This window comes from Prionailurus bengalensis, chromosome C1, assembly GCF_016509475.1.
Source record: "Prionailurus bengalensis isolate Pbe53 chromosome C1, Fcat_Pben_1.1_paternal_pri, whole genome shotgun sequence".
Taxonomy (NCBI): domain Eukaryota; kingdom Metazoa; phylum Chordata; class Mammalia; order Carnivora; family Felidae; genus Prionailurus; species Prionailurus bengalensis.
The window spans coordinates 106,579,725-106,604,131 of NC_057345.1; the positions used below are offsets into that span (position 1 = coordinate 106,579,725).

Consider the following 24,407-nt stretch of genomic DNA (forward strand, 5'->3'; position numbering starts at 1 on the left):
ACGGAGGGAGCGCAGAGGGCCTGAGGGGGAGGGCTGGCGAGCCGCGCGTGCAGCTCTGCCGGAGCCCGGGAGCGCCGAGTCCGGCTGGGGTGAGTGGACGCCGAGGGGGCAAGCCCTGAGGGGCGGGGCGCGAGGCGACCTGGGGTCCCCTCTCACAGGATACAGGTGCTGAATGGAGAGAGGAGGAGGGGACGTGAAGCTGGGGTGGGAGTACCGATGACGAGCGGGCTGCTGCTCTCCGGTGCTAGGGCCAGGTGCCTGGGACTGTGCCAGGGGAGGGGCACCTGAGCAGGTGCCTGGGACTGTGCCAGCGGAGGGGCACCTGAGCAGGTGCCTGGGACTGTGCCAGCGGAGGGGCACCTGGGGCCAAGGCTGCCCCCAGGACGTGAGAGAGTAGCAGGGCCTGGTTCTCTCTGGAGGTCAGACGCTGTCCTGGCTGCAGAATTTCTCTCGGGAGTCCGCGGTGTTCGGGGGAAGGAGTTAGTCTCAGCTGGGGACGCCTGGGCTGCCGCCTGGGCTCAGAGACGTAAGGGGGAAGGCGCCCAGAGGTGCTCTTTCCCTGAGCTGCCCCCACCCCCCACTGCCTTTCTGAGCTGGCGCTGTCACTTCCCTCTGGCTTTGAGGTGTGCGGTCTCGCTCCAACCATTCACCTCTAGGTGAAGACGCTGATCAGTAGAACAAGACGGCACCCCCATCTCCTTGAGAGGTGTGAAGCCTTTCAGTTCCTATCCCCCTTTGCCTTCATGCCTGGGAGAATTTTGTCTTCCTCTTGAGAGAGTGCTCTCCAAGAGAGGGATATGAGGAAGCATAGGTCTTTAGGCCTACAAAATATGTAGAAAAACTTTCTTATGGGGCCCCTTCCTGGGGGCTAATGTCAAACACTCCCCCCAAGCACACATACTTTCATCTGTGGTTCTCAATGGCGCCACTGGGTGAGGTTTCCGCACCCAACCAATTTCCCTGCTGCCTCCCAGCAGAGCCCAGATTAACTCCTTGAAACCCTACTGTGCATCCCTGACTCCCGGACGTGAAGGCTGTCAGACTGGCAGTAGGCACCATTGGTGTGGGCCGTAGGTAGGACTCTGTGGGAAACCACAAGACTAAGGGAATAGCACCTCTAAGTCTCCAGGCTGCATGAGAGGTGCACATTGGGGCCCAGACGAGACTTCTGAGGCAGATTTCCTTGCCTTAGGCAGGTAAAGGAACCAGAGCCAATCTTAGGTTGGCCCCTTTGATGCCCTGCCGGAGGAAAGATGTAATTGGGAAATAATTGCAACTGCTGTGTTGTCCACAGGCTGCTGACACGTGCCTCTGCACCTCTTCTTTCATCCTTGATATTTGGGAGTGGGGGGCTGGTTCTAGGGGACTGATAATGCAGAGATTTCCCGGACTCTAAGAGGATTCTGGCTTCCTAGAACCCTTTCTTCTTTCCCCAGGCTGATCTGCCTGCTATCAGCCTGGTGGGAGGTGAGGAGAGGGTAAGGTAGCTGTTTTTCATGCTGGGGAGGGGAGAACTTAGGGCCAAGCAGTTGGCCAAGGCACATGTGGGATCAGGAATGCAACTTTGGGAACTTGAGAGGGAGGGGTAGGGGACGCCGAGTCTTCCTGTCACGCACTGGTCTGACACTCACCAGGTTCTTTGTGCCTCTGCTCCTTCCTGTTCCCTCTCTACCTTATGCCTCCTCCTTCAGAGCCTTGGCCTTGGCATCTAGGCTGGACAGTCCCTGCCCATGGTTTTGCCCCTTGTCCTCTGTGGTGTGGAGTTTCTCTGGTCTGCTTTATGAGCTGCCAGTGGAATCCTTCTGGCCCTCCCCTTTCCCTTGCCTCTCAAACCAGTCCAGCCAGTTTGCAGGGCCCAGTTTGTCATTGTGTTTTTTCCTCCACTGGCCAAGCTGCCCTAGCCTAGCTCTCAGGTTTCGGCTTTTTCAGTGGACCGAGCCAGGGGTCCACTTGAGGTGGTTCTTTTTGATCCACGGAGAACCTTATTGTCTTTGTAACTCTTTCTGAGAAAATAGCCATTGATCAAGGTCACTGAGCTGTCCTATCCTGTTTTGACCATTTGCTTCCCTCGTTACCTCTGAGGAGAGTCTAATCTCCGTACCTTTCATTCTTCCACTTTCTAAATCTGCCAGTTGGGTATGTCTAGCATGTTGCTTGGCTCTGTGTGTGTGCCAGTTCTTCCTCTGCACACCCCAAACCTCCCCACCCCCCACTTCTTGCCAGAAGCCGAGAGAATGTCACTCCTAGTTGGAAGCCAGATGCTTATGGCTGGGCCAGAGGTGACGGATTTGGGGCAGGGCAGGCTAATGAGTAACTCAGGGAGAAGTGCCTGTCTGGTACAGGTGCAGGGTATCCTCCCCACTCCTTCCGGGCAGGAATGGCAGAGGCAGACAGATGAAGCTGACTTAACTTGTGTCCTGGGCTCTTCCCAGAGTACATTTGGTGAGGAGTGTCCTGGGCACATGCCAGAGGAGGGAAAAACAGGGGCAGGCAATGAGAGGGAAGGCTCTGTACTCCATGTTGCTTGGCACTAGATGGCTGTTTACCTGCCTCTGGGGCTTACCTAAGACCTTGGAGCCAGCTGGCTCCCCTGGCCACGCCCCACTGCCCTCTGTAACTGAAGGCGGATAGGTTTCGGGTTTTCCGTGTTGAATCATTTAAAGCCCTGCTTTTTGACCCACCCCAAAGATCACTTCAGTCCCGCTGGCCCCTGACCCACCTGTCCTGGGTCTAACACTTGGTTGAGGTTAAGGAGTCACTGGGACCAGGGGCACGTTCAGCGCTGTCTCTGCACAACTTGGTGCTCTTGTGTGGGTGCGGGGCTGGGCGCTCTGTGGGCCTAGCCTGGGAGCTCCTTGACCCGGATCTGGAAGATCAGTAGATGTACTGACAGAGTCGAGCTGCATTATGAATAAATCATGTGACTTCTGAGAGCTGGCAGTCTAGGCACATCTGGTTCCAAAATTATGATCGAATGGGGCAGGGAGTCCAGGCCAGGAAGAGGTCCTGTCACCAGGGCAAATGAGAAATGGCTGTGAGGGACCCTTGGGCAAATCTCCCTACTGCTGTGAGAGTCTGCCTTGGTCCAGGATACGACCTTTAACAAATATTTATTGATGTGCACCATGTCACCAGGCCCTGGGGCCACCGGAGTCAGCTGAGAGCCATGATCTTTGCCCTCCAGGAGTTTATAATTCACTGGAGGAGACAGACAGGAAACAAATCATCACCCTAATAAATATAGAAAAATAAACTGAGGCAGGGGCACCTGGCTGGCTCAGTCAGTAGCGCATGCAACTCTTGTTCTTGGGTCATAAGTTCGAGCCTCACTTTGAGTGTAGAGATTCCTTACAAATAAAATATTTTTTGACATAATTAATTTAAAAATATTTTATTTTAGAGGGAGAGAGAAGGAAAGAGAATCACAATCATTTTTTTATGCTCAACTGACTGAGCCCCCCATGTGCCCCCAAAATAAAATCTTTAAAAACAAAAAACAACTGATGGGCACCTGGGTGTTAGTTAAGCATCTGACTCTTGATTTTGGCTCCGGTCATGGTCTCACAGTTCATGAGATCGAGATTGAGCTCCACATTGGGCTCTGCTCTGTAGGTGGAGCCTGCTTGGGATTCTCTTTCCCTCTCTCTCTGCCCCCCCCCCCCCATGCTCTCATTCTCTTTCTCTCTAAAAAAAAACAAAAAACAAAAAAAAACCTGAGGCAAATTCATTGAAGGATGACTATAGAGCATATAACATGGTTCTGACCTAGTTTGTGGGAGGGTCTAGATGGGAAAGGCTCTGAGGAAGTGACATTCTTCTGTGAAGCAGGTGAAGCCAGGAAGGTCTTGGTGGAAGGAACAGCATGTACACTGGGTAACATTTGTTGTCAGCTTTGTGACAGGCATACACTGCTAGGTATGTTTCATGTTTCATATCTTGTCATTTTCCCTCTTTTTATTAAAGTGGAATAAATAAATAGAGTAGAGTAAATAAAATGCAAAAATCTGAAGTGTAGAACTTGATAAAAATTTTTTTTTCCATTCATTTATTTTGAGAGAGAGGGAGGGAGGGAGGGAGAGAGAGAGAGAGCACGAGGAGGGACAGAGAGAGAGGGGGAGAGAGAGAATCCCAAGCAGCCTCCCACTGAGTGCAGAGCCTGACGTGGGACTTGAACCAATGAACTGAGAGATTGTGATGTGAGCCAAAATCAAGAGCTGGGCACTTAACTGACTGAACTACCCAGGTGCCCCAAACTTGATAAAATTTTTACACATGCAATTATTGTTTAATTCTCACAGATATTACCTTATGAGGTGTTATTATTATACCTGTTTTACAGATGAAGAAACTGAGGCTCAGAAAAATTATGGTTTGCTCATGGTTATATAATATCAAATGAAGAGTGGGACTGGGTTCCTTTTCTTTAAAAAAAATTTTTTTTGTAATGTTTACTTATTTTTGACAGAGAGAGAGAGAGAGAGAGAGAGAGAGAGAGAGAGAGACAGAGAGAGAGAGAGAGAGACAGAGCATGAGCAGGGGAGGGGCAGAGAGAGAGGGAGACACAGAATCTGAAGCAGGCTCCAGGCTCCGAGCTGTCAGCACAGAGCCCGATGCGGGGCTTGAACTCACAGACTGTGAGATCATGACCTGGGCTGAAGTCGGACATCCAACCGACTGAGCCACCTAGGCGCCCTAGTTCCTTTTCTATTAGATGAGTGGTTTGTAAAACTGACCCCTTGTAGCTTCTTTTCCGGTCCCATCTCTTACTTGAATTCTAACAAAGGACCCAGCCAACTAAATGTCCTTCTGTTTGGAGTATCTGAGGTAGGTTGAAGTCCTCCCAGATGCCTGAGTGGGCTCCTTTAGTTCAGGGTAGCTTTGAGGTGTTCGTGAAACTCTTGAGACTCTGTGGACTATTTCCTGGGGGTGGAGGGGCATTGCTTTCATTGTTCCCTCCAATGGGGTCTCAGAACCAAAACAGTGAAGAACTATTGCCTGTAAGGGCTCCTTCCCTCCCTGGAGGGGAAGGGCTGGGAATGCTAGGAATGTTCTTCCCACCAAGCCCTTTCTCACCTGGAGCTAGGCCACTCCCTTCCCCACTCACCCCCAGTTTTCTGGGCTTCCTAGCATATCTACAGTCCCTGAAGGGGGCCTTGCCAACTTTCCTTGGCCCAGGGCTCCACTGGGAGGTTGGGCTGGGTACATTTGTGTGTCTGTCTGGCACATTCGATGCCCCGCCTCCAGTGTGGTGCCAGTCTCCGGTAGAGATTAGTCGCAGGGCTGGGGAAGCTGGAGTTTTTATTTGCTTGGAGGAGAACCTGCCCTCCCCAGTTGCTGGAGCCAAAGCGTACCTAGAATACATTCCATTTTGCTGACTCTAATCTTAGGCTAATGTGGACCCGAGGAGTTGGCCCATGGGTGGTCTTCACTCTGGCCCTCTGGTGGGACAAGTCTGCCTAACCTAGGGCCCCTTGGACTGGAACTCTTAAATGTTACTTAAATCTTTTTTTGAATAAGCAATACATTTACATGGTTCCAGACTTAAAAGGGACAAACAGACACGCAGTAGAAACCTAGTTACTCTCCCATCTCTTTCCTCACTCAGCCCTCAGTTCCCCCAACCCAGAGGCATCTCTGCTATTCTCCCAGAAATGGGAGGGGATACCTTATGGGTCTTCCGTACTTTAAATGAGCTCTGGGAGTGGAAGGCCCCTTTTATCCATTAGGATAGAGGTATCTGTTAGGTAGGGTTTGGGGTTGGAGGAAACACATCATGGTATATGTGTATGTGTGAAGGTCAAGCAGTCATTAAACTCTTGACGAAGTCAAGCTCACTAGGACTGTATTAGAGGAAATGGATTCTTCCAAGTCAGTGGGTCGCAAAATCTGGAATCTGGACCAGAAGTATCAGTATCATCTGGGAGCTTGTTAGAAATGGCAAATCCAGACGTACTGAATCAGAAACTCTGGGGATAGGGTCCAATAGTCTGTGTTTTCATAGGCCCTTGAGGTACTTCTGCTGCTCAGATGAAATGTGAGAACCACTGTTGTATGTAGAAGAAATGACAAGGCAATGAGCCCCACAAAAGCTGGACAGGTGTTTCTACTTCCAGTCTCTCAGCCTAAACTCTTTTCTTGATTTTCTAGGACCCCTTTTTTCATGGAGCCGGCGTCCACCATGGCTGAGCCCCGGGGCCCTGTCGACCATGGAGTCCAGATTCGGTTCATCACAGAGCCAGCAGGGGATGCAGAGATGGGCACCCTACGTCGTGGTGGGCGACGTCCAGCTAAGGATGCGAGAGCCAGTACCTATGGGGTGGCTGTGCGTGTGCAGGGCATTGCTGGGCAGCCCTTTGTGGTGCTCAACAGTGGGGAGCAAGGCAGTGACTCCTTTGGAGTCCAGATCAAGGGGGCCAACAACAGAGGGGCTCTGGGAGCTCTGAGCTCCAACTCGGAACCCCCGGAGCACTCCTACTCTCATGCCAAGGAGTTTCCTGCACGCTCACAAGGCAGCGTGTCTGATGAGGAGTCTGGGGACCACTGGAACGGAAGGCTGCTCCGATCCCGCTCCCAGGCTTCACTGGCAGGCCCTGCCCCTGTGAGTCCGAGCACCCGGAGCACCAGCCTGCTGGAACTGGCCCCTCAAGGAGCTTCCGCAGGGACCATCGACACTGCTCCCCTGTCTTCAGTGGACTCTCTCATCAACAAGTTTGACAGCCACCATGGGGGGCAGACCCGGGGCCGGACTGGCCGGCGCATGCGGACACTGCCCCCCGAACAGCGCAAGCGGAGCCAAAGCCTGGACAACCGGCTCCCACGGGACACCCTTGAGGAACGGGAGCGTCGGTCCCCCAACCACTGGGCCCCTAGCACAAAGCATGACAGTCACATGGGCAGCTCCAAACAGTCGGTCCAGAGCCAGAGCCCTCTTGGTGGCTTTAGCTGTTCCCGTCAGACCCAGGACTGGGTTCTTCAGAGTTTTGAGGAGCCACAAGGGAGAGTCCATGACCCTGGCATACTACAGGTCAGACCCCAGTCCCCTGTGGCTTCTGCTTCCTGACCCACTAGCTGCAGGACCCCTTGCTGATTCAAATAGCTAAAGGCAGAAGGTTTCTACTTTTGTCCTCCACTATATCCTTCTACTAAACAGATGATATTCTCATGAAAATGGAACGAACTATGAAGTCAGCCTTCACAAGCATGAGAGTTACTTATTACTGCCTGGCAATTAACTGTGCTCGGCCACTAGCTTTTGTTAGGTCTGCAGAGTAAGTGAGGCGGGCCTGGTAATCGAAGCAGCTCCTAGTGCTCCTGTCACAACTCCCGGCTTTGTCTCCCACTCAGGAGTGCAAGTGAGTCGGGGAGCAACTTCGTGCAGACGCAGTTAAGCCTGTTTTAAAAGTAACTCATTTACAAATTCTAGTACCTGAACTATCATTGGTGACAGATAACTTGTGACACAGTTCACAGCTGGTTGAGGTCTGCTTGTCAAGGAAAATGTGGCCTGTGGCAGTAGTGAGAGGCATACTCCGCTCAGATGTCTCCTGGGCTTCCTGCTCAGGCCTCAGCAGTCTCCTCTTTTCCCCACTTCAGGCTTGTTCATCGTGGTGGAGGGCCCCATCTCCCACCTGCCGCTGCTGCGCCATCTGAACGCCACACACGCTCCTGGCTTAATCTTCCTATTTCTCTGGGTTTATGTTTTGCAGTTCAAGTCAACTCCAGACCTGCTCCGAGACCAGCAGGAGGCTGCCCCACCAGGCAGTGTGGACCACCTGAAGGCCACCATCTACAGCATCCTGAGGGAGGGGTGTGTGGGGGCCCTCCCAGGAGGGCAGTCACATACCTCCCTGCTCCTCCTTCTAGTTTCGTTCCCCATCTTCCTTGCCCTTAGCTCCGCTTTCCCTCATCTCTGCTGCCTCTTCCCTCCCTTAAGCTTTGCTTCTGTTCTTTCATCCTCCAGAAGCTCAGAAAGCGAAACGTCTGTGAAGAGGAAGGTCAGTTTGGTGCTGGAACAGATGCAGCCCCTGGTGGTGAGTGGCTGCTTCCTGGGCGGGGGGGGTGGGGGTGGGGGGGTGGGGGTGGACAGGGCTAGGGCCTTTGGGGCCTGGGGTCTGGATGTGGACTCATCCCTTCCCGCCATATCCCTGGCAGATGCCTTCTGGTTCCACTAAGGCCCTGGGCGGGCAGGGGGAACTCACCCGAAAAGTGGAGGAGCTACAGCAAAAGCTGGATGAAGAGGTGAAGGTGAGGGGAGATTGGAAGCGCAGGGGGAATGCCGGACACGGGAGAAACCGGGGCCTGGGCTGCTCTTCCAAGCAATGGAACAAGCAGTCGTGTGTTCTGTGACACCAGAGACAAGAGTGTGTGCTGGGCCCGCCAAGAACGTCTGGGGTTCTCTGGAGCTTAGGGATAGGGGTGCAGTCATCAGGGCTCTGACCACCTTCCACCTGTTTCCTTTGGAAGTTCCCGTCCCGGCTTTGCTGCACACTGGCTGTGTATGCCTTGAGCAGATTACTTACCTGAATCCTTTCCATTGACATTATAATGATGGCACTATGCAATAGCTGTCATTTATTGAGGATAACTTCTTGTAGTAGGTACTGTCCCAGGTAATGCGTCGTAATTATAGGGATCTCGTAAGGTAGGTATTGTGAACCCTTTTATGATGAGAAAACTGAAGATCAGAGAGGTTAAGTGTGTTGTTCAAGACAATAAGTTGCAGAGAAGAATTTGAAAATTCAGGTCAGTCTTATGCTAAAGGTTATGTATTAAAAAAATATAGACTGCTTCTACCTCTCAGGGTATTGCCCTGAATGTAGTTGGTGCTCAGTAAGTGTTGGATTTTAATACCCCTTGTTTCCTGGAAAGCAGTATAGTGTCCTGGTTAAGTGGTCAGCTGTGGAGTCAAACTGAGTTCAAATCCTGATACCTTAACTTGTTGGCTGTTACCCTGACCTTAGGCAGGTTCTTTAAATGTTCAAAGCCACTCTTTCCTTAACTGTAAAGTGGGGATAATAATTGTACTATATTACTTACCTATGGCTGTGTAACAAATTACCTCAAAACTTAACAGCTTGAAATAATCATCTTCTGGTGTCTGAGGGCCCAGAATCTGGAAGCAGCTGAGCTGGCTAGTTCTGCCTCAGGGTCTATTATGAATTTCCTGGCAAGGTATTGGCTGGGGCTAGTCATGAGAAGACAGTGGGTGTTGGTTGGAGGCCTCACCTCCTTGCCATGTGGACCTCTTCATGGGGCCACTTGAGCGTCCAATATGGCAGCTACCTTTCCTCAGAGTGAATGATTAAGAGAGAGGGTAAGGATTGGAGGCTGCAATGCCTTTTTAGGACCTGGTCTCAGAAGCTACACATCACGTCTTCCTTTTCTGTTTGTTAGAAGAGAGTCCTCAGAGTGCCTGGGTGGCTCGGTCGGTTGAGCGTCCAACTTCGTCTCAGGTCATGATCTCGCTGTCTGTGGGTTCGAGCCCCACACTGGGCTCTGTGCTGACAGCTCGGAGCCTGGAGCCTGCTTCGGATTCTATGTCTCCCTCTCTCTGCCCATTCCCTGTTCATGCTCTGTCTCTCTCTCTCTGTCAAAAATAAATAAACATTAAAAAAAAGAGAGAAGAGAGTCCTCAAGTCCAGCCCATACTCCAGGGAAGAGGCTTCACCTTTTAAAAAAAAAAAAAATTTTTTTTAACGTTTATTTATTTTTGAGACAGAGAGAGACAGAGCATGAATGGGGGAGGGTCAGAGAGAGGGAGACACAGAATCTGAAACAGGCTACAGGCTTTGAGCTGTCAGCACAGAGCCCGACGCGGAGCTCGAACTCACGGACCGCGAGATCATGACCTGAGCCAAAGTCGGACGCTCAACCGACTGAGCCACCCAGGCACCCTGAGGCTTCACCTTTTGAAAGGAATGTTGAGGAATTAGTGGATGTACTTTAAACCATCGCAAGTCCCAAGGCTCGTGAAAAGTATTAAATGCAGATAATAAGCACAGGGTCCCTAGTACAGAGCCTGTCATTTAGGGAGTGTCATTAAATATTCGACGTTCCCATTACTCCTGGTCCTTCTGAGAGGTTTTTCCTACTCTCCACCTGTTTTTCTCTCCTTGCCTTTTCCAGAAGCGACAGAAGCTAGAACCCTCCAGGGTTGGGCTGGAGCGGCAGCTGGAGGAAAAGGCAGAAGAGTGCAGCCAACTGCAGGAACTGCTGGAGAGGAGGAAGGGGGAGGCCCAGCAGAGCACCAGAGAGTGAGTGCCGCTGAGTGTGCACGTGGGGCTGCTTGGGGACCAAGGCCAGATGGAGGTTGCCCCTGGGTGAGAGAGACGGGGAAGTCTTTAGAAGCAGACAGAGACAGTTTAAGGATAGGACCTTTCTCTTTATGTTACCGGTCATGGTGGTGGTGCCTGAGTTGGGTTACCTGGATTTGCCTCTCTGCTTCAGGCTCTAAATCTGTAGAATGGGTTAATAATAGTACCTACCTCACAGGATTGTTCATTCAGCACATGTTTTGCCGTGAATACTGTGTGGCAGGCAGTGATCTAGATTCCTGGAGTACATCAGTGAACCGTTCAGATGAGGAGCACTGCTCTCCAGAAGCAGAGCTTCTAGTGGGGGACAGGGCAGACCATAAATAAAGAACATATTAGGTAAGTACATTTGCAGCATGGGAGAAGGTGATAAATAGAAAAGTTAAAGCAGATCGGTGGGCCGAATGGTGGAGGCACAGTGGAGGCCTCATTAAGATTTGAACAGAGACTTTAAGGAGATTTAAATGAAACGATACGCATAAAGTATTTAGAAAGCTGGCTGACACCTAGCACTTGATAATGTTATCTATTGTTATTAGGCTCCAGAACATGAAGCTCCTTGTGGACCAGGGTGAAAGGGTACGACACAGGCTGGAGACCCAAGTGATGGAACTGCAGGACAAGCTGAAGCAGGCCCAGGGGCCGGAGCCTGCTAAGGAGGCGCTAATGAAGGTGGGGCAGGATGGCTCCCCCTGCCTCTGCTTCCTGTCATCTGGAGCACCTTCAAATCTGCTCACTCACACTTTCCCCAACGCATGGGCAGTAGGTAGCTGATTACAGGTACCCCTTAGCGTGCTTTCAGACAGACTCAAAGGTGGGCTGGGGTTAGATCCCAGAATGGTGCGTTTCCTTTTTCCTAAATAGGCATCTCAGAGGCCCCTCGCACCTGGTACTGAGTCTAACATGTACAAGGTGCTCAGTCAGTGTATCTGATCGGCTGACTGAATGAATAGCAAGGCAGATCCTATTACAGTCACCCCTGTACTTCCACCCTCATTTCCCCAGGACCTGCTAGAGACCCGGGAGCTTCTGGAAGCGGTCTTGGAGGGCAAACAGCGGGTAGAGGAGCAGCTGAGGCTGCGGGAGCGGGAGCTGACAGCCCTGAAGGGGGCCCTGAAGGATGAGGTGGCTTCCCGTGACCAGGAGGTGGAACAGGTCCGGCAGCAGTACCAGCGAGACACGGAGCAGCTTCGCCGGAGTATGCAAGACGCAACCCAGGCATGTGGCCAGAGCAGGGGCCGCCAGAAGTGGGCACTCCCTGCCCCAAGAGGGGCTGCCGTGAGGCCTTGGTATTTTGAGACTTTTCTAGTTGTAACTGCAACTCCTTCTAAAAGATACATGTGAGGTGTAGTGAAAACCTTGGCCAGGAAACCTGCAAGGGCAGAGAGAAGGAGTGCAGGCCAGGAGTACCGTGAGGGTGTGTGACCCAAGTCCCATGGGGAAATAACTGGGGGGTAGGGGGGGCTTCATCTAAACAACAGCGGGGTGGACTGTGGCTTGGGAAGAGCTTTCTGCTAGCATCACATCAGGCACCGCTGGGGGACAAGGGTGTGCAGCTGATGTGGTGCCCTGTGGGCCCAAGCCTCCATTTCTACACACTTACACTTGATCTGAAGTGCATTTTTCCCTCTGAGCCTCCTGACCCCCAACTGTCCCCTTCTCTAGGATCATGCTGCATTAGAGGCTGAAAGGCAGAAGATGTCAACCCTCGTGCGGGAACTGCAGAGAGAGCTGGAGGAGACATCGGAGGAGACAGGGCATTGGCAGAGCATGTTCCAGAAGAACAAGGAGGAGCTTAGAGCCACCAAGCAGGAGTGAGGACTTTGCCTCTTTCCCGGGAATGCTTATCCATGATTCCTACATCCTGCTTCCTTTCTACCCCTGCTGTGCCCTTCACTCTGCTGACAGTGGGTGCCCAGGCTCCTGGCCCCTGGGGAGGTGGTTTGCATTATCCTGCTCACCTCTCCCTGGCAGGTGGTCTGAACTTGTTCCTTTTCCTTTTTCATTCACCTGACTGGGCTCAGACTCCTGCAGCTGCGGATGGAGAAGGAGGAAATGGAAGAGGAGCTTGGGGACAAGATGGAGGTCTTGCAAAGGGAATTAGGGCAGGCTCGGGCTGGTGCTGCAGACACTCACCAAATGGAGGAGCTCAGGAAGGTACTTGGAGGGGTGCCTGGGTGGCTTAGTTGGTGGAGTATGGGACTCTTGATCTCAGGATTGTGAGTTTGAGTCCCATATTGGGTTCAGAGATGAAAGAAAGAAAGAAAGAAAGAAAGAAAGAAAGAAAGAAAGAAAGAAAGAAAGAAAGAAAGAAAGAAAGAAAGGAAGAAGGAAGGAAGGAAGAAGGAAGGAAGGAAGAAGGAAGGAAGGAAGGAAGGAAGGAAGGAAGGAAGGAAGGAAGGAAAGCACGAACTTGGAATTGGAGTGTGGAAGGGCAGGCAGGTTGGGCTGGCAGACACTGACCGGGCCTCTACACTGTTGTGGCTGCCTCCGATGTGCTTGGTTTTCAGGACCTGTTTGGCCGTATCTCTGCCCCACACATTCTGATCCAGCCTGGTTGCTCTCATTGAATATACAGGTTTCTAATGTAAAGGACTTTTGGTGGCCAGATTGGTGGCTGCTGGCTACCTCCCAAGAGACCTCGTGGGGAGCAGCATTTAGATGGATTTGTGAAACTTCAGGGTCATTTTTGCAAGCTTGGAGTTTGGTCAGATAGCAAGAGTTGCTCTGTTTTGGAGCAGCGGGGGGGGGTGGGGTGGGGTGGGTGGGATTTGGACTCTTTACCTACATCTATGAAACAAACATTTACAGTTAGAATGCCAGCTTATTAACTCGTAATGTGAAATGTTGTCACACAGACTGGAATACTTGTATTGGCATGGCAGGCTGGCCTACTTGGGAAGCCAAGTTGTAATTTGAAGGCTGCTTAGAGAGTATAGCATCTAGACCAAGGGAATTAGATGTTTTATCATGCACGGATGTTTTATAAATGATAAAGTCACCAAATTGAAGTAAATATAAATAATCTCTTCATATTCTTTGTATTAGTTTATGAAGCACAAGAAAGCAAGTAATTATTTTGGATGATTTAGAAACTTAGAAAATATTTTTGCTAGTATAGAGAACTGGCATTTATGGCCTCCTGAAGATTCGTCTAGGTTTATAATCTTTGATTCACTATGCTTGATATGTAGTTGGTGCTTACTTAACAAGTATTAATTGATCAATGCTTGTGTATCATGCCTTTACCGTAAGACTGCCTAATTTTAACCAAAGTAACCGTATTTATTAGAGTAAAGAAGTATAGTTGTGATGCTTTTCCAGGTAAATAAAAGTCTGAGCTTACACACATATTTGGTGAGAAAAACATAATAAACCAAAACCAAATATACTTCGGTGGCTGTGGAATGAAAAGTGCTCTTAAATTTTTACTGTATTAATATGAAGTTAACAAAAATTAAGGATAGTCTGAAGTCTATTTGCTATATTAGTCTACATAATTCCTCTGGACAATCTCAGTTGATTGATTATGCTAGATAAAGCTAAAAAGCTAAAAAGTAATAACCAGAGCTTCATTTACTCATATGTGAAGTATGTTTTATCAGTACTTAATCAATAACAAAGTATATACATTAGGAAAACAGACTTTGTCCAATGTAGACCATACACTGTGCTGTTTTTCTTTTTTTTTTAATTTTTTAAAGTTTATTTATTTTGAGCGAGTGGGGGAAGGGCAGAGAGAGAGGGAGAGAGAGAGAATCCCAGGCAGGCTCTGTACTGTCAGTGAAGAGGCTGACGCAGGGCTCAAACCCACAGCCTGCAAGTTCATGACTTGAACTAAAACCAGGAGTCAATGCTGAACCGACTGAGCCACCCAGGCGCCCCTGTTTTTCTTTTCCTTTGTAGTTTTGTTAGTGTCTTACATTGAAAACTCACAATATATTATATATCCTTTCAGCCTAATTATGGTAATTTCTGAATTTCAGAAGTAGCTAACAGCTAAAGAACTAGAACCAGAGTTCATATTTTAATTTTTTTCTCCCACCCCTCCTAATTTTTTTAAAGATTTTTATTTTGAAATAATCTCTGTACCCACTGTGGGGCTCAAATTTACAACCCCCAAGATCAAGAGTCACATGCTCTGCTGACTGGGCCAGCCAGGTGCCCCAATATTTTAATTTTTTAAAAAAGAAGTAGGGGCGCCTGGGTAGCTCACTTGGTTAAGTGTCTGACTCTTGGTTTTGTCTTAGGTCATGATCTCACAGTTTGTGAAACTGAACCCCACACTGGGCTCTGTGCTGATAGCATGGAGCCTTCTTGGGATTTTCTCTCTCCCCTCCCCTCCCCCCCCCCCCCCGCCCCGCTTGTGCTCTCTCTCTCTCAAAATAAATAAACCTTAAATTTTTTTAAAAAATAAAAAATAAAAGCAGCCCCACTATTTATTGTGTTGCATTTTTTGGTTTTCAGTATATTTTCTTTTGTTTTTGAAACAGCCAATCCTGTTTTGTTCACACCCTCATCTATTCCATGTAATTTTTTTTATGGAGATTTATTTCACATACCATAGAATTCACCCCTTTAAAGTGTATAGCATAGTAGTTTTTAGTGTGTACACAAAGTTGTACAACCATATTGCTATCTAGTTACAGAACATTTTCATCACCTCAAAAACGAACCCCATATCCAGTCACTTGCCCCAGCCCTTGGCAGCCACTAATCCATTTTCTGCCTCTGTGAATTTGCCTCTTCTGGCAAATCATATACATATACATTGCATGTCTGGTTTCTTTCACCTAGCATAATGTCTTTTAAGGTTTACCCATGTTGTAGCAAATGTCAGTACTTCATTACTTTTTATGGCTGAATAATATTCTATGTGGATATACCACATTTTGTTTATCTGTTTGCCAATTGATGGACATTTGGGTCATTTCTATATTTTTAGCTCTCATGAAATAATGCTGCTATGAACATTCATATAACATGTTTTCCCAAAAAATGTTTTCAGTGCTCTTGGATATATACCTAAGAATGGAATTAATGGGTCAACTTTTTGAGAAATTGCCAAGCCACTCGGCCAAGCGGCCATACCGTCTTATGTTCCCCCAGCAATGTATGAGGGCCCTGGTTGCTACACAGTGTCCTATCCAAGGGTGGCTCTCTCTGCCCTGTTACCATTCCCCTTCCCTTCTAGGAGCTGCGCCGGACACAGCAGGAACTTAAGGAGCTGAGGGAAGAGCAGCAAAGCCAGGAGGTGGCTGGGCGTCACCGGGAGCGGGAGTTGGAGAAACAGCTGAGGGTTGAGGTTGATCGAGGCCGGGAACTGGAACAGCAGAACCTCCAGCTGCAAAAGACCCTCCAGCAGCTGAGACAGGACTGTGAAGAGGCTTCCAAGGCAAGGGGAGTGGGCACAGGGCTTAGGAGGTGGAGGCTGAGGGGTCTGGAGGGCTGAGGAGCCAGAGGGCGAGGAAATTACCTACCCTGGGTATGTACAGACCAGATCCTTGGTCATAAGTGTGCGGTGAAAAGCAGCCAGGGGTTGGCAGGGGGAGGCAGGGCTGCACCTGATGGCACACACCACGTCTCCGTAGGGGTGGGGTTCTCAGGGGGCACTACCACTGTTGAAATCTGGCTCTTGTGGGCTCTCTTTGGGGTGGCTTTCTTGGTGGTGGTCGGTGGCCTTGAGCCCTGGGGTCTGAGCTGCCACTCCCCCAACTGGCCGCAGGCTCAGAAGGCAGCAGAGGCAGAGGTGGAGGTGCTGGGGCAGCGGCGGGCAGCAGTGGAAACGACGCTTCGGGAGACCCAGGAGGAAAATGACGAATTCCGACGGCGCATCTTGGGTCTGGAGCAGCAGCTGAAGGAGGCCCGAGGCTTGGCGGAGGGTGGGGAAGTGGCGGAGGCGAGGCTTCGCGACAGGGTGCAGCGGCTAGAGGTCAGTGCTTCTGCCTACCTTGGCGGCTTCCTCCTGGCCCTCTCTCCCCTCACCCCTGGCTAAACACTCCCTAGCAAAATCCTCAGCTACCAGTTTTCTTTTGCCCCGAGTGTGCTGGTTTTTGCCTTCCCAACAACCCTCTGTTAAAGTTAGGTTTATTTTCTGGAGTGTGCTTTGTTATGAATGTCTTGGCCTTTGTACTGGTATTTTTGTCTATCTCTCACCCTGTGTTTGTCCTCTGTGTCTTAATTCCTTTGCTGGTTCCTCTGAGCCCGTTTGCATTGCCCACCTTTTTCATAAACCTCTTTTTCTTCCCTCCTATCTACTCTTCTCCAAATGGCTTTCCCTCTCCCAGGTAGAGAAAAAGCGGCTTGAGGAGGCCCTGAACACAGCTCAGGAGGAGGAGGGGAGCCTGGCAGCTGCCAAGCGGGCACTGGAGGCCCGGCTGGAGGAGGCCCAGCGGGGGCTGGCCCGCCTGGGGCAGGAGCAGCAGGCCCTGAAACGGGCCTTGGAGGAGGAGGGGAAGCAGCGGGAGGCGCTCCGGCGGGGCAAGGCTGAGCTGGAGGAACAGAAGCGCCTGCTGGATAAGACTGTGTGCCAGCTGAACAAGGAGGTGTGGCGCGGGGTGGCCCAGGCTCTTAGGAAGAGGCACAGCTCTTTCAGAAGCTTGCCTGAGCGGGGGAGGAGGTCAGAATGTGTGATTTTTGCTTTCCTCAAGTTCATTGCTGGGGAGGCCAAGGCCAAATCTTCAGAGAGGGTGTCCTTTCTACTCTTTCTCTGTGCCCTCGACCTCCCCTCTATGTCCCATTTCATTGTGGTCTTGATCCTTGGAGAATGTCTCCTGGGATTCTCCCTGAGACATCTTTAAGACCTGAACATAACAATCTTCATTAGTAGAATTTTCTATTTGGGGTAGGGAAAGGAAAGCTCTATAATCCCTCCCTAGATGTCTTTAAGACCTAAATACAGGAATTTTCGTGGGTGGGATTTTATATTCGGGGGAGGGCAAGGAAGAAGGAAAAAAAAGAAATAAATAACTTTTTCAGGTAAGGTTTTCTCCTAATATCTTTGTAAAGCTAGAGCAAACACCTAATATATTTCGTCAGCTCTAAAATGTACTCTGAAGTTGATTTGCGTTGTATAATTTTGATGGGATGTTACAGTTCAAGTGGCAGATTTTTCTTTCTTAGTCGTACATCTTGTAATCATTGGCCTCTTGGGTTTGTTGAAATATGGTCAATTAGGTTTACTCTGTGTCAGACACTGTTGTAAGTACTTTACATAATTAGCTATCATAATTCTCACAACTTTGTGATGTAGGTACTATTATTTTCCCATTTTACAGATGGGGAACTGAGACCCAGAGAAGACGAGCTGTGGTCACACAGCTAGCAAGTGGTAGAGCCAGGATTTGAAGCCAGGCAATCTGTATATTACTACTAGCCATACTAGGGACCTAGGGCCCAGGGGAGAGCAATGGAGGGCTGCTTCGGCAGGAAGGAGGGTCTGGGGTGTCTGGGCCCAGAGAAGGGACAGAGGTGCAGTGCTGAAAGGCTGTTTTCTTTGCATCTCAGCTGGAGCAGATTGGAAATGACTCTAAGCAGGCCCTGCAGCAGCTCCAGGCCCAGCTGGAGGATTACAAGGAGAAGGCCCGGCGGGAGGTGGCAGATGCCCAGCGCCAGGCCAAGGAGTGGGCCAGTGAGGCTGAGAAGAGCTCTGGGGGGCTGAGCCGGCTTCAGGATGAGGTAGGGGCAGAAATGGAAGGAGGGTGGGAACTCTCCTAATGTCCTTGGTTTGCAGGTCATTGCCTCTTAACTAAACCTGGGGCCAAGGGATCCTGGGACCCCGGTTTAGGTCTAACCACTTAGAGTGACATAGTGAGGTAGGGAGTTGTCCACTCTAGGTACCGATAATGATAGGAGGTGCCTTGTCTGTAGAGCAGTGACTTTTTTTTAACTTTAATTTTTTTTATTTTAGAGAGAAACAGGGTGAGAGAGAGTGTGAGTGGGGGATGGGGCAGGGAAGAGAGAGAGAATCTCAAGCAGGCTCCAGGCTCAGTGAGGAGTCCAACGTGGGGCTCCATCCTACAACCCTGGGATCATGACCTGAGCTGAGATCAAGAGTCGGCCTCTCTGACTGCTGAGCCCCCTGGGCGCCCCTGTAGAGCAATATTTAAACTGCTGCACATTAGAATCACCTGGGGAGATTAAAAAAAAAAGATCCCAGTACCAAAAAATTTCAACACTGCAATGTTAGTGGAAGTATGGTATCAATATAGAGGCATGTTTGATGTACAGTAGATGCTTTAAATATGATTGCTAGTTGTAGGGGTGCCTGGGTGGCTCAGTTGGTTGAGCGTCTGACTTCAGCTCAGGTCATGATCTCGCAGTTCGGGAGTTCAAGGCCTGCGTTGGGCTGTATGCTGACAGCTCAGAGCTTGCAGCCTACTTGGGATTCTGTGTCTCCCTCTCTCTCCACCCCTCCCCCACTTGTGCTCTCTTTCTCTCAAGAATAGATAAACCTTAAAAAAAAAAATGTAAATATGATTGCTAGTTTTAATGCTTCACAATCTTTTACAGTAACAATGTGTTATAAACTTGTGTTTTGTCATGACATTAAACCTTTTTTGTTAAAATACCTAAAATCCTAATACCCAAGCTGCAGCTTGTATCACTTAAATCATAACCCCTAGGGCCAGGACCCAGCATGAGTTTTCTAAAAACCACTTAGGTGATTCTAACTTCTGTAGGGCGTTAAAACAATAAAGAAAACGGACCAGGAGCTCCTTTCTGCTGGCTAGATAGGATGTTGCCCGGATCCCTGAATGGTTGAATAAAACCCACCAGATCTTCAAAGAAAAGAAAACAAACTAAAAGTCAGCCTGCTTTTGATTATCACCTGCTCTGGTGGTTCTAAAGAACATCAGTGATGAAACATTTCTCTCCGCAGGGGCAGACTGCTCCCACCCCCGAGTCCCCACCTTACTTCTCTGGGCTGTTCCATTTTTCCTTCTGTCCAGACCCAGAGGCTGCGGCAGGCCCTGCAGGCATCCCAGGCTGACCGCGACACGGCCCAGCTGGACAAGGAGCTGCTGGCCCAGAAACTGCAGGGGCTGGAGCAGGAGGCGGAGAACAAAAAGCGCTCCCAGGATGACAGGACCCGGCAACTCAAGGGTCTTGAGGTAATGACATGGGAGTGTGGGGGGGCGGGTAGGGGAGGGGTGTCCAGGTCCTGGCATAGCTGGGACTTCTGTGGGGAAAGGAGCCGGGACAAGTCAAGCCCCCTTTCTATGCTAGGGATCGAAAGCTGGTAGCCCACTGCTGATGGAGTTTGACCGTGGTGGTATTCATTTCCTTTCGTGTTTTCTTTTGTTGTTGTTGTTGTTGTTAAACATTTTTAAAGATAATTTTTTTTTAATATTTTTTTTTGTTTCTAGGGGGTCTCTACACCCAGTGTGGGGCTCCCAACTCCTGAGATCAAGAGTTGCATGCTCTCTGAGCGAGCCAGTCCGGTGCCCCTGACTGCAGTGTTTTAAATGGCTTTGAATTAATTGCCAGTGTTTAGAAATGTACACGTCACATAAAAGCTCTGGCTTCATTTATACGTTTGGAAAATTTTGTAGCAGCGAGCTTCTGATCCTGAGTTATCTGCATGGCAGCAGTTGGCTGGAGGATAGCAGTGGCTCCTCTTTAGAGGCAATAGTGCTCTTCAGGTTGCCATATTTGGCAATAATAATAATAACAAGACAATAACAGCAGCAAACACATATTATGCTATGTTCTGGGCACTTCAGACTTATTTAATCTTGAGGATAAATAACCCTGTGGGATAGGTGGTCTTGTTTTCTCCATTTTATTGTTGAGGGAAGCTGACACATAGAGAGGGTAAGCAACTTAGCCATGGCCCCTCTGCTAGGAATCTGATTTTCAGACCCAGGCAGTTTGGCTCCAGAGACCATACCTTTAGTATCTACATGGGACTGCCTGGCTTGAGCATGCTTCCTTAGTCTGTACCCTGGCACTTTGGTTTCTGACTCTCTCCATCCCAGCCTTGGCTCGGGCACTTTGCTTTCTGTCTGCTTTCCCATTAGGGAAACAGGGCTACCCCAGTGAGGAATAGATTCTGGGGTTTGTCATCTTGCCAGGGGACCAAGGCTAGAGCAGGTGCCCTCTCCCTCTTTCCCTTGATGCCATGCCTGGTCAGCAGAGGGTGCTAGCTCTATGGTGGCTCTGGGCAGGGGCAAGGACCAGCTGCTTATGGGGACATGAGACAGGTCTGTGGAGGCGGGGCCTTGAGAGGGTCCTGGTTGGGTTTGGTATTCTGGTGTCCAGCATGTGGGGCAGAAAGAATCTGTTGCTCCTCTGCCACAGGAAAAAGTCTCTCGGCTGGAAGCAGAGTTAGATGAGGAGAGGAGCACTGTGGAGCTGCTGACAGAACGCATGAATCGTGGCCGGGACCAGGTAAGCCCTTCCTTACCCATCCCCTGCATCCATCCCTGACTACAGAACCTCTCGGCCCTCTCAAAAACACCTCCACCCTCCCATGTGGGAGGAGAATTCTGGCTGCGGAATCTGTGCATGGCTGGTGCTACTTCAGGGTCTCCTCTGCTTCAGGACGGGTGGAAAGAATCCAGGGATTTGAGTGGAAGAAGGAATCCTGGTGGCCTGGGATTACTCTCTGCCCTGAATCCAGGCTACTTCCATTCAGAAGGAATGCTAATTCCTGGTGTGATGGAGGAGGCCCTGTTTAAATTCTGTGGCTCGTCCCATATGAAAAGGCTGATTTTTTTAGTCGCCTGAGAATTATGGGGATTCAGAGAGCATCCTGCAGTTTACTCTGCCTCATGTGGTTCAGCTGCCTAGTTCATTGTGAGCGCTCCCCAAATCTGGCTCCTCTCACCCCTCCCCACCAGGTGGACCAGCTGAGGACAGAGCTCATGCAGGAGAGGTCAGCTCGACAGGACCTGGAGTGTGACAAAATCTCCCTGGAGAGACAGGTGAGCTGGGAAGTAGGGAGTCTTGGGGACAGACCCCAGGAGGCAGGTGAAATGGCCATAGGAGGGGTTGGAAGTGGAATGTGACTGTGAAGATTTTCTGCCCTTTTTAGAACAAGGACTTGAAGAGCCGGTTGGCTAGCTCAGAAGGCTTCCAGAAGCCCAATGCCAGCCTCTCTCATCTTGAGTCCCAGAATCGGGAGTTGCAGGAGCGGCTACAAGCTGAAGAGAGGTGACGTGAGCCCTTCTTCTCTCCTTCTGGGCTTTTCTCCTCTGAGGTTCCCTCCATCTTGCACTTCAGACATGGCCAACTTGGCCTGATCTTTAGGGGGAACTTTTTTCCTTGGTAAAGAGCAAGAGAGTTGCAGGCCTTCTGAAATATGAATGACCTCTTCTCTCCTGGTTCTTTGGATCTGCCCTGGATCCTTTCCAGTGTGATGTGACTGAGAAGAGCTCACGGAGGCCAGAGGGGGCCAAGCAGGTGTTCCTTTAGAAATGGCGACAGCCATAGACACCCCCTTCCACACCCTCTTAGGGAGAAGACAGCTTTGCAGTCTACCAACCGAAAACTGGAGCGGAGGGTTAAAGAGCTGTCCATTCAAATTGATGACGAGCGTCAGCATGTCAATGACCAGAAGGACCAGGTAAGGATGGCAGCCAGGGCCAAGCAACTATATGGCAAGCATGTATGGAGCATTTGCTTGAAGGCCAGGGGAGGACCTATCTCAGAGGTCTTCCCAGCTTCGACTCTCCTTGTATAAGGGTGGAGATGAGACTGGAGGGATTGGATCAGAGCAGTCACAGTAGCACATGCATCGAGTGCCTGTGATGTGCTAGGTTCTCTTTCTAAGTGTTCTACATGTATGAACTCATTTAATCCCCCCAAACAAACCTGTAAAGTTAGGGAACTTGCCCATGGCCATAACATTAGGGCAATGATCCCTTGTCAAAATTGCTACAGGGGAGGGTCCCAGCCCACGGTAGCAGCAGATGCTTTTCTAATGTGGGGACTTGGTATCCTGTCCAGCTAAGCCTGAGGGTGAAGGCTTTGAAGCGGCAGGTGGATGAAGCAGAAGAGGAAATTGAGCGACTCGATGGCCTGAGGAAGAAGGCCCAGCGTGAGCTGGAGGAGCAGCATGAGGCCAACGAACAGCTCCAAGCCCGGATCAAAACCCTCGAGAAGGACTCCTGGTAATGGCTGCTTTTCTGACCCCCGCTCAATCGGGGTCGTGGTGCAGGAAGGGAATGGGGTCTCCTGGATAGGGAGGAGGATCCCTAAGGTGGTACTTGGCAGTCACTCCTTCCTGGCTGGAAGCCTGTATGATTATTCTTTACTATCCAAGCCCCTGGTCTATATCCCATCTCCCCAGATCTCAGATTGGTGGGCGATCTTGTGAGTACCTAGAGGCCTTAGAACAACTGGGAATTTCCTTAGCATGGTAAGTGTGGCTGTCTCAATCTTTGTCTCCCTCCCTTACAAGTATTCTTCTCTCTGACTCAGGCGCAAAGCCTCCCGGTCAGCTGCTGAGTCAACCCAGCATGAAGGGCTAAGTTCAGATGAGGAATTTGACAGTGTCTACGACCCATCCTCCATTGCATCACTGCTCACGGAGAGCAACCTGCAGACCAGTTCCTGTTAGCTTGGGTCCACAGGGGACCAGAAACCACACTTGAGGCCTGCCCTGCCATCCTGCTCTGCCCTGCTAAGCCTCGGATTCCTCATTCCTGTGGGGAGAGAGAGGGACACCCAATTATTCAGCCCTAAGACTGGGAGGGGTGTGAGTGATGCTGATAAAAAAGGCATTAGCACTAAGCTGGTGCATGGGCTTTTCCTCTCCTCTGGAGTAGTGGGTATTTTAGGCCAACTGAGCCCTTCCTTTAAGTGCCGACCCTCCCTCTTCTCCCTCATAGCAACAGGATGGTCAGCATATGGACTGAAGAGGATTGAGCAGGATAGGAAGGAATAGATGTTGCCATGTATATAAAGCTTTATTTCTTTAGCCCTTAACCTTCAGGCTCAGGGAAAAATACCTTTTGCAGTTCTGCTCCCTCGACCCCTGCAACATGTTTTCCTCCAACTCTGGAGCAGGGTGGAAGGAACATTATGGGTAATGTACATACTAGTGTGGCTCTACCCAGTTCTTGGATGCTTCTCTTTGCACAGTCGTGGGACCTATATGGTAGTCCCCACCTCTCTCCACTCTCATGTATTTTTTCTTTCCTAAGCCAGTGGATCCAAGGGATCTGTTCTCCCCTCCCATCTTCACCATTCCTACCTTCCTTCTTTCCTTTTGGTGCCTTAGCCAGGGTGAGGAGATAAGGATGTTCTTCTTGCCTTCTATACCCACACATTCATACCTCTCCAAGGGCCAACCTTTCCCCAAACAGGGCTCTCAGCCTTTCCTGCTGCCCCAGTGAATGGTCTAGAGAGCTGCCCTGAGGGAGGGACTTTGGTAGGGCCATGATAAGGTGGTGGGGCTTGGTTCTGCTCAGGGTTTCCATCTTTCCTCCTCTCCCTCTGTGACTATGCATGTGTTCATAAGGGGGTTGCATCTGGGAACCCTGATAACTGCCTACATGAGTCTGAAAAGCAAAGGTCTTCCTTGTGGTTTCTCTGACCCAGATGTGCCCAACCTTAGTAGGGAACCAAGGGACCCTCATTATCTCAGGAGCTTGAACCTGATACAGGGCTTCCTGCCTAGGGCTAAAGACTGACTCTTGGTAGAAATGAGAAGAGGCAATGGAGGATTTATTCCTCCCTTGGGTCCTGGGGAGAGCCCAGCCCTGGTGGGGAAGAGGTAAGGGAGATGATTCACCTCTCTTATTTCCTAAGCAGGCTCTGTAAGGAGCCTGGGGGAGGGAGAAGGCTGTTTTCACTAATGACTTATAATTTCACGATTAAAAAAAACCCCAAAACTTCTATTCTGCAAATTAGATATTTTCCCCCAAATGAATCCAGCCTTGATTTTATTTTAAATTAAATATTAAAATGATATATCTATACCAAAATCCTTGACTTCTCATTCTTTTTCCTGGCTTATTTGGAGGTCTGTTTTATGAAGAAACCATTTTAATTTTAGAATTTAGAGGCTGAAGCTGGGGTTTTCTTTACCTCACTTTTTAGAGGCCTTTACAACAGGTCAGATGGAACCCAGGGAACCTATGTTTC

General features: G+C 49.9%; 1 protein-coding gene across 2 annotated transcripts; it reads left to right on the forward strand.

The window, feature by feature from the left end:
- Positions 1-24,233, forward strand: CGN (cingulin). 2 transcript variants are annotated; one of them, XM_043576307.1, is made up of 21 exons: positions 1-89; positions 6,148-7,024; positions 7,707-7,807; positions 7,961-8,030; positions 8,152-8,244; positions 10,126-10,253; positions 10,853-10,985; positions 11,319-11,531; positions 11,979-12,127; positions 12,338-12,470; positions 15,508-15,708; positions 16,039-16,245; positions 16,601-16,858; positions 17,820-17,990; positions 19,265-19,426; positions 20,616-20,705; positions 21,158-21,241; positions 21,352-21,470; positions 21,774-21,882; positions 22,266-22,429; positions 22,740-24,233. In XM_043576307.1, exons 2-21 carry the CDS (start codon positions 6,161-6,163, stop codon positions 22,876-22,878), a joined length of 3,588 nt encoding a protein of 1,195 aa, XP_043432242.1. In that variant the 5' UTR covers positions 1-89; positions 6,148-6,160; the 3' UTR covers positions 22,879-24,233. The 2 variants fall into 2 exon arrangements, with proteins under 2 accessions (XP_043432242.1, XP_043432243.1); XM_043576308.1 differs by lacking the exon at positions 8,152-8,244.
- Positions 24,234-24,407: the final 174 nt, after the last annotated feature.